The following is an 18,520-nucleotide window of genomic DNA, read 5'->3' on the forward strand; positions in this document are numbered from 1 at the left end:
CAGCACTAGACTAGATGACTTTAGCAATCTCCAACGATTCCACTGCGTGCAATCTGCCTTGTTTTCCTCCTGAACTTTGGATTACAATATTTAACCTCGCCACCGATATCCCTGGTCTGCTGAGTTATGATGGCCCGACCCCATTCGATCTTCCGCGTCCCCTCGTCAAAGAGCACGAGCACAGACTGTTGAAAGAGTCTCTTATCACAAAGAGGAATATTATCCTCGTCTGCAAGACATGGCACACACTCGCCATCAATATTCTCTATCGCAGTGTTCTGGTCACTCGTCCAGCTACTCTGTCTTCTTTGCTTGTCGCCCTCGGTAGGAGATCCTCTGGAGCAGCCCGCTCCGTTCACGTAGGGTGGTGGACGAGACGACTTGATGTCTTGATACATGATGACCGTTGTGAGGCACCTGATTACGCCCTCCTAGCCAATATCATTCGACAGTTCCCAAACTTGTCAACCGTCAATTTATCCATGCCCATGCTTCCCGATAATGATTCCTGGCTTCGACAGCTACCCGAATCAGTTATAATGGCGCTGGCTGAATCTTGCGGTTCATCATTGCGTGTATTTGATTGTTCTGAGTCCATTTTGCGCCCCTGCAGGTATTGGTTCAGCCCTATCACGCATAAACCACTTGCTGATTACTTTTTAGAGAGGATCTGATGAAGTTGATAGCTGCAGCAAAAAATTTGAGCGTGCTCCGCTGCCCAATTTGCTCACCCAGTGCAAGGGACAGATCTCCTTCTGCTCGACTTGACATGCCCGTTATGACCAAGCTGCAGTCCTTGTCACTCATGTCGGTCTTTTTGCGGGATTACCTGCCAGACGATAGAAACGCCAACCACTTCCCGGCTCTCAGAAAACTGACTTACGACTGCATCCCTCCTCCATTTCTTGACCATACTTGGAAACGTTTCATGAGGCTGAGCTGCGCGAATGTTACTACCGTGCACCTCGACTATTCCCTTCAAGCCGAATGTCTTCAAAAAGAGCTGGATTTGCTCGGTGAATGCTGTTTATCTTTGAACGACCTCGTCGTTTACATCCGTTCATGGACGGAAATCAACCTAAATCTCACCCTCCCTCCCTCCGTTTCCTATCTGGGACTACATTCCAAGTTACGCAAGGCACCCGCATTCCATTTTAAGCAACTATTCGCTGCTCTTCGTACGATATCGGGTTTGGAGCTCAAGATCGTTCGATTGCTGCACGCGGACGCTGTGGAAGATTTACGCGCGAACCACTGGGCTCTGTTGGAGAGTGAACTCGCCGATAGCAGCTGTATCACATTCCGCATCGAGGACAACGAGGGTCATTGTCTGATGACTTGATGCATGGGTCATGGGTGCAGCATAACACGTGTGGTTCAGACATTGGTATTCTTAGGTGAGAATATCTTCTTTCGATACTGGCTCACTCACGCTCCTAATCTTCGGGGATCTATTTAGACCCATCATGGATTTGTGATCTATATCCAATACGCGTGTACTGCTGCAAACATCGCCCTTGCGTTGCTCCCGGCGTCCGCCAGGAACACTTCGATAAATTATGCAACCGATATCTCCTCATCATCTGACTTATCGACTACATCTGAAGATATTTTTTCAATCGTTTGAGTGCCAGTCAAGCCGATACTTACTTTATCTTCCGTTGATTCATTCCCATCTCTGACCATGTACCCGATCTTTCAAAGTATTATAAGGGAGAGATGCACAGAAATATGACGATGTTGTCTTACTTCTGGGCTACACTTTCAAGTTTCTCCATGTCTGTATTTACGTAGCACCCGCATTACATATTATACCATGTGCTTAAATTTCATTTTAATACTAAGTGCTCGCAAAATCAGTTACCAAAATGCTGCTCGTGCAGGTGCTGTGATGTCTTTCTCTGGAGTACATCAACACGCAATTGACTGTAAGCGTCATGATAACATTCAGCATACATATGCAGCTTGCTAAAATACAATCGTGCAAATGTCCGAATTTCTATGAAGTCTCCAAGTGCTCGTACGTGACAAACTAACATAGAAATGACGTCGCACCAGGTCACCAGGACTGTCGTGAACATATTCGTAGATGGGGTGTGATATGATGGGAATGCAAATTATGATGTGTTGGGTATCACTGCGTGGATATGACCAATGTTCTAGATGAAGGGGCGTAAAAATATGCGTGCAAATTCGTGGCAGGGGGCTTTGATGATGCATGAAGGCTAGATCTTGAGCTCGCGGAACCCGCGCACGTCAAGCCGCCCGGTGCCATTCTTCTGCCATTCTTCATCATCAGCCGCGTTGAAAGGTTTCTTGAATTTCCCGCCAGGAATGACAATCTTTCCTGCGCTCATATACGCAGTATGTGACTTTGGAAGCCCGAGAGCCTTACGCTGGCGTCGAGTAAGGGGCTTCTGGTTTTCAGGAGGTGGAGTATCACATGCGGGAGGGGTACTAGGAAGCGGAGATGAAGCGGCAGATGATGAGCGGCTGGATTCTGCGGAGGAGCCGGGGGTGGAGAGATCAGGTGTAGAGTCGTCCATATCATCATCTGCTCTGACTTGACTCAAGAGTGTGCGAGAGGGCGATCGCCGTGTGTTTCGTGTTCGCGTTCGCTTGGAGATCGTGCCAGATGTTGATGATCCAGACGATTCGTCAAAGGAACGCTTGGGTGACCGATGAGCTCTAACGCTCGATGTAAAAGACTGATGAGGACCGGTTGGCTGGCCGGGGACGGGAAGTAGCGAGTCTGCCTCGATGCTGAAGGAATCAGCGGAAGAAAGGGGTGAGGGTGAACGAGATATGGGAAGTGGGACATGGGCAGGTGTTGGTGGTGTATTGTCGCGATTCAATCTAACATTGTCGATTGGACTATTCTTGGGAAAAATCTTGAGATCAGATTTGGCTTTGCTCCGGGAGACTGGTTTCTTCTTAGCAGGAGAAGCGGCAGGCGGTGCTGCGTCGGCGGGTAGCTCACAAACCTCAGGAAGACCAGCGTGCGGCCCTCTCAAGTTTCGTATGGAAGAAAAATGTTCCCAGTCATGATATCTAGAACGACAGGTCAGCGCGCAGCCGATAGGTATGCTAGGAGAAATGGCTGACGCAACATATATCGTCCCCTCTGACTCTTGAGCATCGTTCATCTCGTCGCGCTGCTGCTGCCTCTTTTTCCTCCGCGCTTCTCGCTCGTTATCTTGAGATGATGACTGGTCATCGTTCTCGGCACCCGCCTTCCACTCGATAACATATACCAATCCAGGCTGGATAACCTTGACATTCCTTCTCGCAAAGTGCGCAAATGCAGAAAGTTCAAGGTGCCCGCCATAAGTGCCTATAGCGCGTCACAACGCTGCACAGGAAGAAATTGGGAGGGCAAGCCCTGGCACACCTTGTTCTCGCATGCACCGCAGATGGGCGCTTAGTCCACGTTCATCCTCACAAAAAGGTTGATAGCGCTGCGCATGGCTCTCGATCCAGTCACATATATCTTTGCGCAGCTGGAGGTGCTGTGACGGCGAGCCGTAGAATTGATCGCAAAGAGCCCGAAATAGGCAATTGCCATCTCCCACTGTTTGTGCAGCGTAGAGACCCTGCGAGCGAAGTTGCTCCGTAGAGAAGTTGAGTGTTCTGTTCTGGATCTGTTATAGGCTGTGTTGAATATAAGAACGAAATGACGAGACAAAACGTGAGTAGGGTGCATGGATGACATGTGTGATACTCACTCTCCCCTTGGATCTTGTTGTGCGAGACCTCACTAGGGTTAGCAAGATTAATATTTCATCATCAATTGTTGTTATTATCAAGATCAACGTACACGGCAATGGTGCTTTAGCACGTCTCTGGGATTTCTTCGATGGGCCCATTCTACTTGCAAAAAAAATTCAACGAGTTTCTGTATGTGAGATCGTGTTGGTTGTGAATAAAGCACAGCTGCCTCGTTTCGGGGTCCCGAGACCCGGAAACCATGGGCTGTGCCGGCACAGGCCCGGGAACTCAACAAAAGGTACGTAGCTGAGTGACACACGAGCACATTTATAAACTGTCAGAAATCTGGGTGCTAAGTCAGTATTACCCACACTTGACGTCTAGCCCTACACCTGGACCTAAGGCCTAATGCAACCGTTTCTATCATACGGTCTGTATACGAAAGACTAAGCCAGAGTTGTGGCTATCTCAAGGTAATAAATAATGCCATGAAAAAGTTAGAACAATCTCCCAGGTTGAGGTCTGTGTTAGACACGCATTATTGCCGGGAAGAGGGCTCAGGTTGCAGGATACTTACATGCAAGTTCGTCATCTGAGTACAGTGCCCATCATCCCATCGAGGCTCGACTCCCCACCCCGCTATCGCTGCCCGGCATTGGGAATTTCTTCTCGCCACCACCTCGATCCGACACGAACTCTCGATATCTAGTTCGCCCATGATAAACAACTACCGATACTTGGTGGAAAGGTGGATACTTACATTCTCCCCAGCCTTGCCTGTTCCTCGCGCGAAACAGACGGCTTTGTCGTTTTAAGCACTTTCAATAAATGCTGTTGAGTGATCTCGTGCTGCAGAAAACATCACCCATTAGAGAGATCTATACAAGAAGAGATAAAACACAGACCTTCTTGGGCGTCACAATGGCCTTGCTATCCGCGTCCATCCCCACAGATTTCGACGCCCTGATTTGTTGCAGCTAGAAAAGATATCAATCATAGAGGTCGATCTGTGCCAACACAAGCGCAATTTCTTACTCGTCGCTGCATTTTCGTCTCGTCTGCCTTAGACGCCGCTTTGACTGCATCCTTCCCAGCGCCCAGAACCACATACTTCACCGGGACCTCATCAGTCAACCCCACTCCCACCCTCCGGCCTGCCTCGACATCACCTCCACTACCACCATCCATCTTCTCAGCATCTATAGCAGCATGCACTACCTCCAGATGCGCGTTGTACACGAGCGCCTGTAAGTCCGCACCCGAGAAGCCCTCAGTGATACTTGCAAGTTCATCAAAGTCCACAGAGGGTGCAAGCTTTAGCTTCCGCGATACTGCAACCAAAATCTGGACAGGTGCACAAAACGATGTCAAGATTGTGGTATATGCAACACGGCAGAGCACTGACGTCTTTTCGGTCCTCAACACCAGGCAGATCACATAGCAGCGATTTGTCAAGACGACCGGGACGAAGCAATGCGGAGTCGATGAGGTCTGGCCGACTTGTGGAAGATCAAAAATCAGACGATGTGACCAATGAAGATAACCCACCTCGTTGCAGCGAGGACATATACTCCCTCGAGCCCCTCGGCGCCATCCATCTGGGTTAGCATCTGATTTACCACACGGTCTGTCACGCCCGTGCTGTCGTGTCCTCTGCAAACCAACATTTATAATTATAGCAGATAGAGCACATAAAAATCAACCTGCCTCTTTGGTGCAATCGAGTCAAACTCGTCGAAAAAGAGTACGCATGGTTTGGCAGCTGATGCACGATCGAAGATGTCTCTCACCTACACAGAGTAAGTATTTCCTTGAAAAACATTACAGCTACGCACTGATTTTTCACTCTGTCCGATGTATTTATTCAATAGCTCGGGACCTTTGATGCTGATGAAGTTCAATCCGCACTCTTTCGCAACGGCTGACGCAAGTAGAGTTTTTCCACAGCCAGGATAGCCATACAAGAGTAGCCTACAGTCCTCCCGTAAATTGGATCCACAACAGAGAGCATTATAAACGCACCCAGATCTCAACCTCAACGGAGACTGCTTGAACAATTGTGCATACTTCGTCGGCCACTCTAAGGTCTCCCTCAATACGAGCTTGGTATCTTTCAAGCCTGCACCGACACAATTAATGGACCGACGATAGATATTCTCAAAGAGACGCACGCACCGCCAATGTCAGCCCACTCTACACCCGACTTTTGTAAAGGAACATCCCTCAGCGAGAGAGGCACAAATCCCTCTTGGGCTTCTATAAAATCTTTCGCCGAAAGTGTGACCTTCCCGAACCATCGTCAAATAGTGAAACATGCGCATCAGACGATGCTCGCCTTCTCAACACCAACGCCCACTTCTGACACTGCCCGCCCAACAGCGACCTGTACGGTCCGCGTGACAAGGTCTCGCAGGTCTACAGGGGAATAGCCCTCTGTCCCTACCGCGAGTCGAGTGTACTCAGGGGGATCGGATTCGTCGATAACGAATGACAGTGGCTCCTTAGCCATGGAAAGCCGGAGTGACACGAGACTGACGAGAATCTGTTAAAGTCGCCTCTACTCAAAAGGCATCAAGAATCAACGATGAACCCACCTCCTTCCGTGCCTCTCTCCCCGGCGGAGGAATGGAAGCGACATCCTTGAAGACATGCAGCGTATGTAGTAGCGAGTGCACGCTAGTCTGGTTCTCTGCTGTTGCGAGGAGCACGATACCACGAAAGTTGGATGGTGCAAGGCGTGCGTTGGAGCTATATTGCATGAGGAAGAGCTCTGTTATATGTCGCTGGCGGAAAGAATCCGCGTGCTCGACCTCTGCAGCACAGACTTTATCGAGGTTGTCGAAGACGAGGACGGAGGGGCTGTGCCATCGTGCTAACACAAAGAGGTGGCGAAAGAGTGCACCGAGGGTTTGAGCGGGCTTGGATGCGAGCGGGGAGAAGTCGATATAATGTATGGCTGATTGATATTTTTCGGTATCGATGATTTCAAGTGGTAATAAAAATGGTTAAGCAAGAAAAGCATTAGAGAACATGATATCCCACTTACAAGCGTACACGCGCTCATCTGCTTCCAGTCTGCGTGCGATCTCTTTCGCAACTGATGTCTTGCCCATTCCCTGACGGCCTGTTATTAGAATGCCAGGGACTGCAGTACGTGTGGACACGCAAGGTTGAAAAATGCATTAGAATGCGCTGCAAACAAAATGCGATCCACATACTTCCCCGAACAACATCCTTGCGCGCATGTACGGCGTAGGTCGCGACGCAAGTGTTTGTCACGTCTTCGAGAATATTGGATACACCTGATAAACGAAGTGATGATCCAGAGGATGCCACTATTTCTGAGGAGATCGCCGCCAAAGCTGAAGGTGAAGATAAGGATGATGGGGATGCAGGACTAACATAATGATCAGCTGATATCACACTCAAGGAAATGTACGAACGTACTCATCGAGGTTTCCATTAATTACGGGCCCTTGCTCACGGGCACCCGTGAGCGATATCCTACCAAGTCACTATATTAGCGATGGTGATGGAAATACACACAAAGAAAATAAAGCAGCGCACCGAACGAGATCCCAGTCCCCGACCCCACCCTTTACTTCACCGATAAATAATACATGTGTCTCCATAACGCGATCAGAGATTCCCAGCCACACTTCCCACCCGTCCTTTCCGTTCCCTTCATCATCCTTTGCTCCCAACTCTCTTTTTGACCCCGGGTGCAGTATCTTTGCTTCGGCATCCTGCTCAGTTTCAGCACTTGGCTTGATGCTGGCGTTATCTTCAATACCAGACTTCATGATGTTCGTCGGATCCTTGGGTGGCTCCAGCCGACGTGCATGCGCGCACCACCAACCTGAACGTGGAGGGTCAGGATTTGGGTCGAATGGGATGTACCGAGTCCCCGTAAGCAATGATAGAGTGTAAGGATGGATGTATGCGCGCATTTTGGCATCGCGAAGAGTAATCGTTTCAGGGATGTTGACAAGGCGCGCAGGGAGCGCTCGGAGGATTTCGGATGGATAAGAAGGTTTGTTCTGCGTTGGCATGACGGTTCCATGATCTAAGCTTGTTTGAGATGAGGCTTTGGTTTCGGTTTTCGATTTTCTGTGCGACTTGGGAGCAATGCTGACCTCGGTGTCGGTTGTGAGCAGCGCTGCGGTCGCAGACGTGTCGAGCGAGACTTGCGATAGAGGGAATATCAGTAAGGGACACCGATGTGAATAAGATGGGATGATGGTACGCACCAATTCTTAGTCGTACTCTCGTCCGCCCGAGCACCCAAACATTGATCTCTTGTCCGACATTTGCGACTCGCACTTGGGAGAGGAGAGTGCCTTCGACGTGCGCTGCATGCAGTTCCTAGGATAAGTGAAGTCAAGCCAGCCAGTCTACCGAAATATCAAGACCTACCACTACGTCCCAGTCGTCTGCACTGAGGGGCTCAGTGCTCACTGTCTTCGCGTATGGGAGGTCGTATAATAAGCCTAATTCCACCTGCCGATTCAAAGTACACCATTAGCTAGAGGATGGAACAGCTTGTGCATGAGAATAAAGAGCGTACCACATCTCCTTCTTTGAAGCCCAAGCCTGCTGCGTATTGTGGATCTATCTCTAGCGTTTCTATTCCACGTTCGCCTGCGGTAGAGTTGAATGAGGCAAGGGATGATGCAGAAGCCATGCCGGTCCAGCCAACATACGCCTCTCTTCCTCCGCCATCGGCGAGCTTCAAGTGGACAGCAAGGCTTTGCGGACGCTGCAATATTAATGAGGATAGGTCCAATTACAGTCAGAGTCGAAGTATAAGACGGAGAAACAATGTGAACATACGATCTGTCTCTCCAGAAGGGGACCGTATACTGATATTGGGAGATTGACCAGGGATGATTTGAGTGATACAAAGTGTACTCTTGCGCGCCGTGGCATTTTTTCAGACTCTTGAGTATCACTGTGTTATTTACAATCACTTACGTTCCACTAGACCTGGCAAACCGCGGCGAGTCAATTTTTGGACGTCGACGTCGCTAAATTTGGGAGCGACTTGATTTCCAAATTGATATCATTATACTTAGGTACAAAATACACCGAGTCCCTCAGGCCGAGAACTATATGAGGCCTCAAGGCCACTGTGTTTCATCAACCTCAGCGCTCAGGCCCAGGATCGTCTCGTAGTCTCGGAAGGAACATACGTTTAACGTTGTTTCAAGTACTTTCGATATCGTGTGGACCGTACTGATCCGATGTGTGCCTATCGACGTACAACCTCGTTCTCGGAGAGCTGTACTTTAAAAGATCACACTATCAACAAGCAGCGGAAGGAAGGACTCTAAAAACTAAATGATGCCACTAGATCATCCTGAACCATCGCTGAGCCAAACCTTCAGTTGCCGCGCAAGTTTCTTTGCGGTAATCTCCAACTTCTCATCTCTTGTCCGTGCTACATCCACAATCGTCCGTTTCTTACCTGAAGCCGTTAGCACGAGGCCAACTCGCCTTGGCGAGAACGAAATAGACAGCGCGCTGAATGGCACTGGTGCAGGGTCTGATGTCCATTTACTTGTGCTCGAAGATCCAGTACCGCTATCATTCACCCTAAAATTGTTGAATGATGAAGATGAGGCGTTCATTCCAGGTGAGTTTATATGGACAACTCCCTCGCGGACACCATAGTGTCGAATGAGGTCTTCCAATCGGCTGCGGGGTTGCATGAGGTCGAAAAGGTCTTTGAACGAATCCTCTCGCTCGAGATGAAGCGATGAGTCATCAACCATAACATCTTCGTGGACCTTGAGTGCGATGAAGAGGTCGAGAACTTTGGTCTCCCGTTGCAGAGTCTCACAAGAGGAAGTAGAAGTCGAGGAAGAAAATGGGAATGGATCAGATGAATAGGGAGGTCGTATCATCGAGTTGTATGCGGATAAATATGTGGAGCGCAGCACATGCTCACACGCTTCACTTGGCAAGGTAAGTTCCGGCCGTCACAGTCAAAGGACTTGAGCAGCACGCACCGATGTAAAATGATCGATTAACCAGCCGGAGTTGTGTGGAGAGCCAACAAAGTGTCTTTCTCTGCCGTTCGATCTTTCCCTCGTCAATCCCAGGTGTTTGCGGAAATGTCAAATACACGATCTTCAACAACAGGTGGGGAGGTAGGTCAGATGGCTTCACTCCATAATGTTCACCAGGGAAGGGGGGTGGGGGTAGAGTGCTGGCATTAGGGAAATAAGGAGGGGGTGGAACAGATTGCATGCACTTCTCCTCGACGATGACCATGACGATGTTTGCAGATACGCCTCAGGTTTTATAGACCAATAGTTATTCTAGTCTTCGGAAGCAGTGCAGTACTAGTACGATAAGAGAGCTGCGCAGCGCTTATGAGTGTAGCCCGAGAATAAGAAGGATCAAATTTAGGCTGATTTGGCGATGGATGGTCAAAGAACAGCATATGTGGATCTGTGACACTGACAGGCACGCTTTGCAGTGCGCAGCATCACGTGACCAAAAGTCATTTTTCTTACTACTACTATCACTTACTACACCTCCGTGACGGTCCATTGTTTCGTGAGTCACACTCATGTCATGAATAGTAACAGCCAGTCACACCCGCCGAATTCACAGTCCGTTCGGCAGACGTTAAGAAGTTCGTGAGCAACTGATTAGGGACGCTACTAGTAAGTCTGTGAGCTACAGTATGTACGGAGAATTAGTATATAGAACCATTAAATGAAATTTTTTTAATGCTGTGTAAAATGATGCTGAGGGCTCGGGAATGTAGTGTGTTGATGTAGGTATTGATACTCCAATATCATTTGGTGCTATGCTTTCTTTTCCCGTGCGACATCCGTCCTGGTAGGTATCCGTCAAGAAGGGGCCTGACAAATAGGAATCTCGATGAGTAAGTACCAAGCTCCTACAATTTCTTGGCTACAACATCCTCTGATTATTTCATTAGTCCTATATTCATATCGTCATCCTCGCCTTCTGCAGAACCAGTCATACCCTCAGAACTGTCAATTCTTCTACAGGGTGTTTATGAGATCCTCATGGCCACGATCAAGACACACAAGGGTGTCAACCGGGTAGGTATGCACGTTATATCTTGGTTCTGACGGATTCTGATGTACTCATCTTGTAACCTTCAAGTTGTTCTATCAGATACCGCCAGCGACATATAACAGAGAAGGGTTTGTGCCCCTCTCACATGCTCTAGTGCAAGGTTGGAGTGGGAAGGGTTGACATTGGCATGCTCGTACTGGGTACAACGTTAACTTCTAACCGAATACTGTACAAAGTGAGTCTGAACAAAAAATGAAATGGTACTGAGCAACTAGCAAATTCAAGATCACAAACACGATCGATGCAATAATGAACAAAACATATCATATGGTTTGGAAACCTGCTAGAAGGTGGTAAATGTGACACAATTTATGAATGGCAGCTTCACATCTCTAATCACTGGATATTACTGTGGGATCACTGTGTCAATGAATGTCTGCATACAGAAGAACTCCAACTTGCCGATCAAGCCGTCTCTTCAAAGTCTTTGGCTGTCAACTGCCGAGCAACCAATAACTTCCCGACGTGCGTGGGTAAGTACCCCATTCCCTTGCGGCAGATACCGAAAAGAGCCTTCAACATGAGGATGGGCGACTGTTGGAAGTTGTTGGGAAAATTTGTAGTAGGAGGCCGATGCTCCGGTTTGATGAGTCCATCACTTTGAATCTTGAAGATGCCCCGGTCCTTGAGATCTGTGGTATAAATCCCCAAGAAGCGACACAGCTTCACGTATGTGTGGTGATGAGGAAAGTATAATTGCCCAGAAAAGACGCTCAGCTGGCGGATAAGGGTATCATGTGGCATCCATTGTGCGGGGAGTGATGGTGTGATGTAGAGTTGCAGGTCATCACATGACTTCATCATCTTGATGATGCGAGGTGTATAAGCATGCAAGTGAACTTGCTTACTTGCCCTAATCTCAGATAATAAAATGTTAACCTCGAAGGGGCTGATGATGACTAGCACTGGTGCGTCGAATATCGTATTGCTCGAGATAATCCAATTGACTGGGCGGATGTAGCTGTCCATTAGGCCTTTAGCCAAAACTGTTGTGACAAAATCTGTTGAGGCAAGTGTTACCCTCCACTTCACTTTGTCACAGTGTCACCCTTTCACCCTTCACATATGCACCTTTCACACCTTCACGTATCACAGAACATTCCACCACATTCCATGACCTTCCATCGTATGACTTCTCTACGATTATTCCTATTGGACATTTACATTGTAGCTCTGCTTCAATACTCATATATAAGACCTGTAGATACATCATGTATTCTCTAACTTGACCTTAGCAATCTAGTACCTTGTGTATTAGGTTCATTGTTATGGGATCGTAACAGCAAGCACGTCCCATGACCTTGGATGACACCCTGAGAACACAGCTGAAGTTCTAGTGAGGGTGTCAAAAACGGCAGTGAATGCACGAGATCCATCTGGAATGCAGCCTGTCTGGATGAAGTACCAGACATCCTCGTTGATACAATGGGGAGCAGCCTGCACTTTTGGAGGTCTCTCCACCTCGTGCTCACACTCAATCTCATGTACCACTTCTCTCTCTTGCTCTTCGTCCAGGCGGTCATCAGGTGAAATGCCCAACCCCAGGCTACTGAATATTTCCAGAAGTTCTTCATCTGGCGATGTCTGCAAAGTAATGCTGCCCGTGAGAGCTGGTGCATATAGAGTTTCTAAACTCTTGGCCTCAGGCTGTAGCCATGAATGAGCGAGTTCAGTCCACATCAAGCAAGACATGAATTTCTGGCTGCTCATTTGTGATGGCATTGAGAAGTTCTTCAGTGCCGCTGCCGGCTGCAAGCGATTCATAATGGTCATTTTCTTCCTGAAAAAGGTAACTGAGAACTCTGGTGTTCATACCGCACTGGTGGGCTAGGTCATGTTGCGCTATGTTGGTGGGTAGCAGGTAGCGAAAATTGTTTGTTCCACTGAAACCAGTGGTAGGCAACCCAGAGAATTTTTGCTCTGCGAGATCCCAGGTGTTACGACTGGGATAGTTCTGCTGTCGAAGGTCAAAGATAGACCATTCAATCGACAGTTCGTCGGCCTTCCTAGTACAAGGAAGGTTTCTGGATCAAGGGTTCTCTCTGCACGAGCTGCGGCTTCTATGCAGGATCAGCGGCGAGTGGTTTTAGCACTTCTGCCTACGCGGTGAGTGGTTTTAGCACTTCTACCGCAATCAAGAGTTCAGGCTAAGACAGTGAGTGACTGTCTTAGAATCAGAGTTCAGGCTACTAGGGTGGAGACCTAGTAGATCAGGTTTCAAGGGGAAAACCCAGTAGATTAAGTTAAGGAATACATCTATGATACATGTGATTTATATAGTGAAATGGGAGCAGTGCAGCCACGACAAGAAAGGTAACAAAGATAGGAAAAAAAGTACAACCTATCAAGATAGCAAAGATAGGTGAAACCGTCATGCGGCGCAAGATAGTATCTATGTTACAATCAGAAAGAAAAGAAGTGCGGACAGCCCGCTTGATAAGAGAATAGCCAAGTCTAGATGGGTCTAGAGTCGGCGACGTGGTTACAAAAAGGAAAAATGAAATAGGAGTAAATGTTATTGTAACACCAGGCAGAACAAGATAACTTGTTGGGAAACTCTTTTGCTTCTTGTGGAAAGACAATCTGAGCCAAATAGAAGTCCATGACAGCTTTGTTGCACCTGAAGAGAGGTACCAAACAGTTGGTGAACTGTTCAGTAGACTCCATATTGATTCCACTGAGGTGTCGCAGATTTCCTGGAAGCGAGTGTAAAGACAACCCCTCAATCCATGTCTCATATTCCAATGCAGGATTGTCTTACTTGAGTAGCTGTCGGAAGCAGAAGGTCACCTGTTTCTTGGTAAGGCCTCCATAGTAGTATGAAAGACATGTGAATGCGACTGTGATGTCTGGATGTCCAAATTCTGCCCTAGATGAGGGAACATCCTTGGCTCAGTATGGCATGGCAAGCATTGTATGTTGAGGATCCAGACTGTAATCTACACGCCATTGCCGCTCCTTTGGCATGTATATCAGTACACCATGTGCAAGGAGTCCTCGAATGAGCAATAATCCATTCCACATACTGGACCTAGAATAGTAGCTATGGACTTCATGAAGAAGCTGCTGTTCAATAGTGAACTGGGTAAGATACTTGCAGATGGAGTCTTGGATATGAGGTGGCACATGTTTGAATGCGAAATTTGGAAGGTTCCCGGCAAGGATGTTGTCAGAAACCAGCTTGACCAGCCTTTTGCCTGCGTCAATGTCCAGGACTCTGAAACATGGGAAGGTTCTGATAGCGCCTGGCTGAAACTCAACTCTGAGGGGAAATTCTTCATGAAGGAGGCAAGCATGTTTTGCCACAAGGGTCATCACCTGCTGCATTGTGGTCCATCGATCAGGACAACCTTCCAAGCACTGTTGATGGCCCATAGTGTACACAAGTTGAAAGTGAACATGCAGCAGTTCATCACTCTCATCCAGTATGTCATGAGTGTGCTTATCAAGCCATTGCTGGCTATTTAACAGGGGTGTATCTGCATTCACATGAGAAAGCTGTTGCTCCACAGCCATCATCTTGAAAGAGAGGATGTGGTCTGGCAGAGTGACAAGGACACCACAAACATGTTTGCACTCTTCAAACAGTGGCTGAATGTCACTAGAAGTAATGATGCGCAAGGAGCGTGAGAATGGAAGGTGGAAAATTTGCCTGTTGGTAAGCCTGCTGAGCTGTTCCATGAGCAGCTGAAACATTTGCACAACTAAAGGCTTCAGCACAACAACCCATACCATATTGTTGTCATCTGCTAGTGCAGTGCAACAGATGGGTACAATCACGGAAGACTTTCCTTCCCCCATATGAAGCTGCAAGGCAGTATTCTTGCTGGAACTTGGGGAAATCATCTCCATTGCAACCCTAGCTTGTGTGGGACAGATAAGAAATCGGGTTTCTGCCTAGTAATGTTAGTGATTGATAGGTTTAATTATGGGTGACCATAGAATACCTGAATTAGAAGCCAGTCTATGTATTCCTGTGTACCATCCAATCCTAGGTAACCGTCATTTGCCAGCTCCTTCAGGAACTCCTCATCGTCATTGTTCCCATTGGCTGCCAATTTCAGCTTCAAAAGTCATTGTGATCTTTGCAATTGAAGAAGGATGTATGCGAAATTGGTCAAAGAGGCTTTCCAAGAATCACAAAGAGGTGTTTTTGATGTGGAGGCAAGAAGACCAAGCAGAAATGTAACTGTAATGTGAGGCCATTGGCCAGAATTGAATAAACTCTCCTCAGCCAAATCTGAAGGAGCTAGATGCTCTTCCAATCTGCAGAATGTGTTCTTATAGAGCGTATTACACTGTGTATGATGATGTTGCAACATGTCAATTGTCCAGCAAGTTGGGTAAGGTGCAATGGGTGATTGTTCATTCTCTAGATGAATTCTGCTGTCTTCTAGACGTGCAGCATACTGAAGACCAAACTGGTCTGACTGACATCATGATAACTTGAAATTTGAGATGACATCCTTCAGGGGAGACAAGTCAAGCCCACTGCCAGAGAATCTGTTGCTCGGCATCTGCTTGAGTGGATCAGGAGGTGATGTGATGACGGGTGGAGGCTTTCTGAACAAGTGTTTGGTGAGCATGGTGGTATTGACTGATATCACATCTGAATTGCTTGGGGTGAATGTGTACAATTGCTCAATGAGTGGCATGGGAGTGACTTCGTCAAGCACATCCTGTACACGATCCAGATATGTCTTCAGACACTGGTTAGGATAGCAGTTCATGTATTGTATTTCAAGGGCAGTGCTGAGGGTGAACTTGTCATATCAGGAGTTGCTCAGATGCCTCAGAGCATGTGTAGGGACAGAAGGACAAGGCCAACATTCAAGAAGGATAGTGACTGCGTCAAATTCATTGTAAGACTCGTCATGATTTCTAGGTAAGGATGCCTCAGGACTATCAGTGAAGGAAGTATTAGAAGATATGCAGTGACATAAATCCTGTTCAAGGGGACTTATCCCAAATGAAAGGTCATATGCATCATAGTTGGGGGAACAAATTTCACAGAGGGCAGGAATAACCCCAAATGCAAACATGGTTGCAGCGAGTCCTATATTCTCTGGGGAGGAATAGGCCATGGCTGATAATGTGAAAGCGAGTTGAAATGTATGAGTCTGCCGATTTGTCTGGCAGCAAAAGTCTATGACAGTCAATCTCTTAGCCAAGTCAGGTTTTAACCATTCTTGGCTGTATCGAAGGATCACGTCATGTGTTTTACCAGAAACTTCCTTCCACTGAATGAAGACATCATAGAGTGCCTGACAAGGCTTAAGCATGATACTCCAGTCGCACACCATGCATGCGCAATCAAATGCTGTTTGGTCACCTATTGGATTGTGAACATCCCTGGAAGTATGATAACTGTTTGATGATTCGCTCAGATAGAAGGAATTGACTAGATCATAGGAGTAAAGGACAATGGACAGTTGAAAGGCATGCTTCAGGAGGGACTCATCGTGTTCTGGAAAGCTCGGACAAACTGTAACTGGAGTTTCGCTAAGCACCTGTAACTTCCGTGCATATTGGACTATATTCTTGGCAGCATGGTAGAATGCGCAACTTTGGACATAAGATGACAAGCCCTGGTGCCAGCAGACCTTCTATGAGCTCTTGTGAGTGGTATACCATGTCCGCGCAATGGTTAAGGAGCCTATCCGAGCCAGGAGCTCGCAATCAAATGGATTCAGATTCATGAAGGAATAGCATGCGGCAGATTGCAGCAAACACATGGCTTCTTCTACACTGGTGCATTCAGTCAACGGATCTGGAACATGGGCACTACACACAGCATGTAAGTACACCTTGTAAAGTTTGTTTGTGAGACTGACATTTCCTGTCAGGCGGCAGAGTTCCAAGTCAATGGTGTAACAATGATGGCGGACATGATTAGGATTAGGATTAGGCTGGATAGTGACCTGCACATGGTGGTCTTTGTGCTCTACTACCACATTGCCTTGTGGGATGATGACATGGCGATCACTGAAAGTGTGTTGATCTTTGGGGTACAGAATGAGCTTGTTAATAAACCCAACCATGGTGCCAATGGATTGATCCTCATCGACAACCATGCCTCTCTGGTCACGTGAATGTAACTCTCCATTTCTGTCTATAAAGAAAGAGAGTCCAAATCGAGGGAGATGGATATCAACTACAATCTGGCCTTCATCCACGCTGCAAGTGACAATCAGGTATTGGGAGTTCTCCATGGACCCCAGTGTCTTTTCTATCCTGTGGAAAGCGGAGCTGTGAATATCAAAAAGAGTTAATTGGCCCTGCCATGCAATCGACTGCCCGCCTTTCATGTATTGCAACACCCAGTTCTTGTTGGATGTCTCCCACATTTCCTTCACTGGATGAAATTCAATCACACGAGTGGTCAAGTCGAGCCAATGCACATGATTTTTGACCAGTAGTTTTGGGATGTCTGGCAGAAGCTTTCCTTGAGGTATCAGCTCAAGAAGGTGCCCATTCTCACGTTGTGACCGAATGACAAGATCCCCGTCGCACATCCCGAAATATATCTGCAAAATAATACTTAGAGTGAATATCATCCTTGACTGTACCAACTCATGTCAAAGCCATTTATTCTGGTCTTGGTAGCAAATTCTGTGCCAGGAATCTTGGAAGGTAAAACTTCAAGCACTTGCTATTCGGGGTTATCAGATAGCTGGCTGACTAGCAGGCCCGAAAACTTACATGATGGAAGAGTAAGATGTAACTAGAATGCTGCATCATATAATCTGGCAGTCTGTTTAGCAGCTTGCCATCGATCAATAGGTGAGCCGTCAACATATCAAGGTGTATGGTTTGGCAAGATGGATCGTTAGAAGGTGCTGTTTTACATCTAAGCCATGCAGAGTTTGGACATGCAAGCGACCAGTGTGTGTGGTGTTTATATGCAGACCAAAGATGTTCCATAGCCCAATCAAGACCTTCTTGGTCGTCTTCCACATGGCTTCGGAGATAGGTCTCTAAAAAGTATGACAACCGACGGTTGCGATCGATAAGCAACCTTGAGATTGGTGGAAGAGTGTGTAGATCTCCATCTGGAGGCATGTTATGCTTTGCTGTGACAGAGCAATATACCAAAATCTCCAAGTCCTGTGGTGATTCAAGAAGCTCTGTGATACTGTCTGGGCCAACATCATAGATGCTGCGACAAATCAATGCCATGTCATGAACACGAGCTTGGCGTTCACAACTAGAATCTTCATCCAGAGCTTCTTGGAGAACTTTGGATAGTTCTTGCACCCATTTGAAAGTAGTATTCCGAACAGCTTGTAGCAACTTGTATGACCGCTGGATGACGCTGAAATCCTTGGCTGATGAAAGAAGGCGGGATACAAGGGGGCAGAGATCATTGCCATTGTTGTGGCCTCCAGCCAGTTGGCTTCCACACTTACTTTTAAGCTTTGGAGCTCATTGATCTGGGTGTGTCCAAAGTCCAAGACTTTCAGTTCATCATGCCATACCCTGGACCCATCGGCTGAAAGCTCTCCTACCTCCAAACTAGCCTGGAGAAGTAGCAAATGTACCGCAGGATCGCGAAATGTGAGCATGCATGCTCGCAATTCATGAATAATGTTGATCCATTGCAGAAGGCTGCCGCTATGGAGGCTCCCAAAAGCGATGAATTCGTGAAGCGTCAACTCGGCATGACATGCAGCCTGATTAGCCAAAACCTCGT

General features: G+C 47.4%; 6 protein-coding genes across 6 annotated transcripts; 2 read left to right on the forward strand and 4 right to left on the reverse strand.

Moving 5' to 3' along the window:
- Positions 1-14: 14 nt before the first annotated feature.
- On the forward strand, positions 15-1,342 carry EDB93DRAFT_1242550 (uncharacterized protein; the record flags this gene model as incomplete). Its single annotated transcript, XM_041452022.1, has 2 exons — positions 15-613; positions 664-1,342. 2 exons carry the CDS (start codon positions 15-17, stop codon positions 1,340-1,342), a joined length of 1,278 nt encoding a protein of 425 aa, XP_041303700.1.
- A 523-nt stretch (positions 1,343-1,865) lies between these two features.
- EDB93DRAFT_1305322 (uncharacterized protein) lies at positions 1,866-3,866 on the reverse strand (the record flags this gene model as incomplete). The annotated part of the gene is made up of 5 exons (XM_041454742.1): positions 1,866-3,051; positions 3,106-3,334; positions 3,392-3,608; positions 3,726-3,757; positions 3,818-3,866. The coding sequence occupies 5 exons, from the start codon at positions 3,864-3,866 to the stop codon at positions 2,226-2,228; spliced, it is 1,353 nt and encodes a 450-aa protein (XP_041303701.1). The 3' UTR covers positions 1,866-2,225.
- Positions 3,867-3,899: 33 nt separating this feature from the next.
- On the reverse strand, positions 3,900-8,731 carry EDB93DRAFT_825641 (P-loop containing nucleoside triphosphate hydrolase protein). The gene is made up of 21 exons (XM_041457615.1): positions 8,542-8,731; positions 8,276-8,467; positions 8,125-8,208; positions 7,959-8,073; positions 7,276-7,894; positions 7,156-7,212; positions 6,927-7,105; positions 6,755-6,853; positions 6,303-6,664; positions 6,044-6,250; positions 5,884-5,992; positions 5,731-5,827; positions 5,544-5,679; positions 5,416-5,498; positions 5,257-5,361; positions 5,114-5,207; positions 4,744-5,052; positions 4,614-4,685; positions 4,469-4,557; positions 4,286-4,413; positions 3,900-4,230 (listed from the first exon to the last, which is right to left on the reverse strand). The coding sequence occupies exons 1-20, from the start codon at positions 8,635-8,637 to the stop codon at positions 4,317-4,319; spliced, it is 3,201 nt and encodes a 1,066-aa protein (XP_041303702.1). The 5' UTR covers positions 8,638-8,731; the 3' UTR covers positions 3,900-4,230; positions 4,286-4,316.
- A 54-nt stretch (positions 8,732-8,785) lies between these two features.
- EDB93DRAFT_1331096 (uncharacterized protein) lies at positions 8,786-10,203 on the reverse strand. Its single transcript, XM_041455190.1, has 2 exons — positions 9,720-10,203; positions 8,786-9,661 (listed from the first exon to the last, which is right to left on the reverse strand). Exons 1-2 carry the CDS (start codon positions 9,982-9,984, stop codon positions 9,063-9,065), a joined length of 864 nt encoding a protein of 287 aa, XP_041303703.1. The 5' UTR covers positions 9,985-10,203; the 3' UTR covers positions 8,786-9,062.
- Positions 10,204-11,232: 1,029 nt separating this feature from the next.
- EDB93DRAFT_1242554 (uncharacterized protein) lies at positions 11,233-12,600 on the reverse strand (the record flags this gene model as incomplete). The annotated part of the gene is made up of 3 exons (XM_041452023.1): positions 11,233-11,848; positions 12,128-12,373; positions 12,518-12,600. 3 exons carry the CDS (start codon positions 12,598-12,600, stop codon positions 11,233-11,235), a joined length of 945 nt encoding a protein of 314 aa, XP_041303704.1.
- Positions 12,601-13,872: 1,272 nt separating this feature from the next.
- EDB93DRAFT_1107126 (uncharacterized protein) lies at positions 13,873-15,739 on the forward strand (the record flags this gene model as incomplete). The annotated part of the gene is made up of 8 exons (XM_041447687.1): positions 13,873-14,263; positions 14,433-14,485; positions 14,581-14,732; positions 14,770-14,822; positions 14,892-15,012; positions 15,300-15,405; positions 15,573-15,689; positions 15,713-15,739. 8 exons carry the CDS (start codon positions 13,873-13,875, stop codon positions 15,737-15,739), a joined length of 1,020 nt encoding a protein of 339 aa, XP_041303705.1.
- Positions 15,740-18,520: the final 2,781 nt, after the last annotated feature.

The sequence above is a fragment of the Suillus bovinus genome, assembly GCF_016758785.1.
Source record: "Suillus bovinus strain UH-Sbo-P2 chromosome Unknown EDB93scaffold_71, whole genome shotgun sequence".
In the NCBI taxonomy this organism is placed as follows: domain Eukaryota; kingdom Fungi; phylum Basidiomycota; class Agaricomycetes; order Boletales; family Suillaceae; genus Suillus; species Suillus bovinus.

Bases quoted from the DNA above. Each gene is read 5' to 3' on its own strand.
- EDB93DRAFT_825641 (XM_041457615.1), bottom strand. From the start codon at position 8,637: ATGCCACGGCGCGCAAGAGTACACTTTGTATCACTCAAATCATCCCTG. The intron at 5,680-5,730 runs GTGCGTTTATAA...GGAGGACTGTAG, and splicing joins CCGTTGAGGTTGAGATCTGG to GCTACTCTTGTATGGCTATC. The intron at 5,208-5,256 runs GTGGGTTATCTT...ATCTTCCACAAG, and splicing joins TATGTCCTCGCTGCAACGAG to TCGGCCAGACCTCATCGACT.
- EDB93DRAFT_1331096 (XM_041455190.1), bottom strand. From the start codon at position 9,984: ATGGTCATCGTCGAGGAGAAGTGCATGCAATCTGTTCCACCCCCTCCT. The intron at 9,662-9,719 runs GTGCGTGCTGCT...TGCCAAGTGAAG, and splicing joins TAATCGATCATTTTACATCG to CGTGTGAGCATGTGCTGCGC.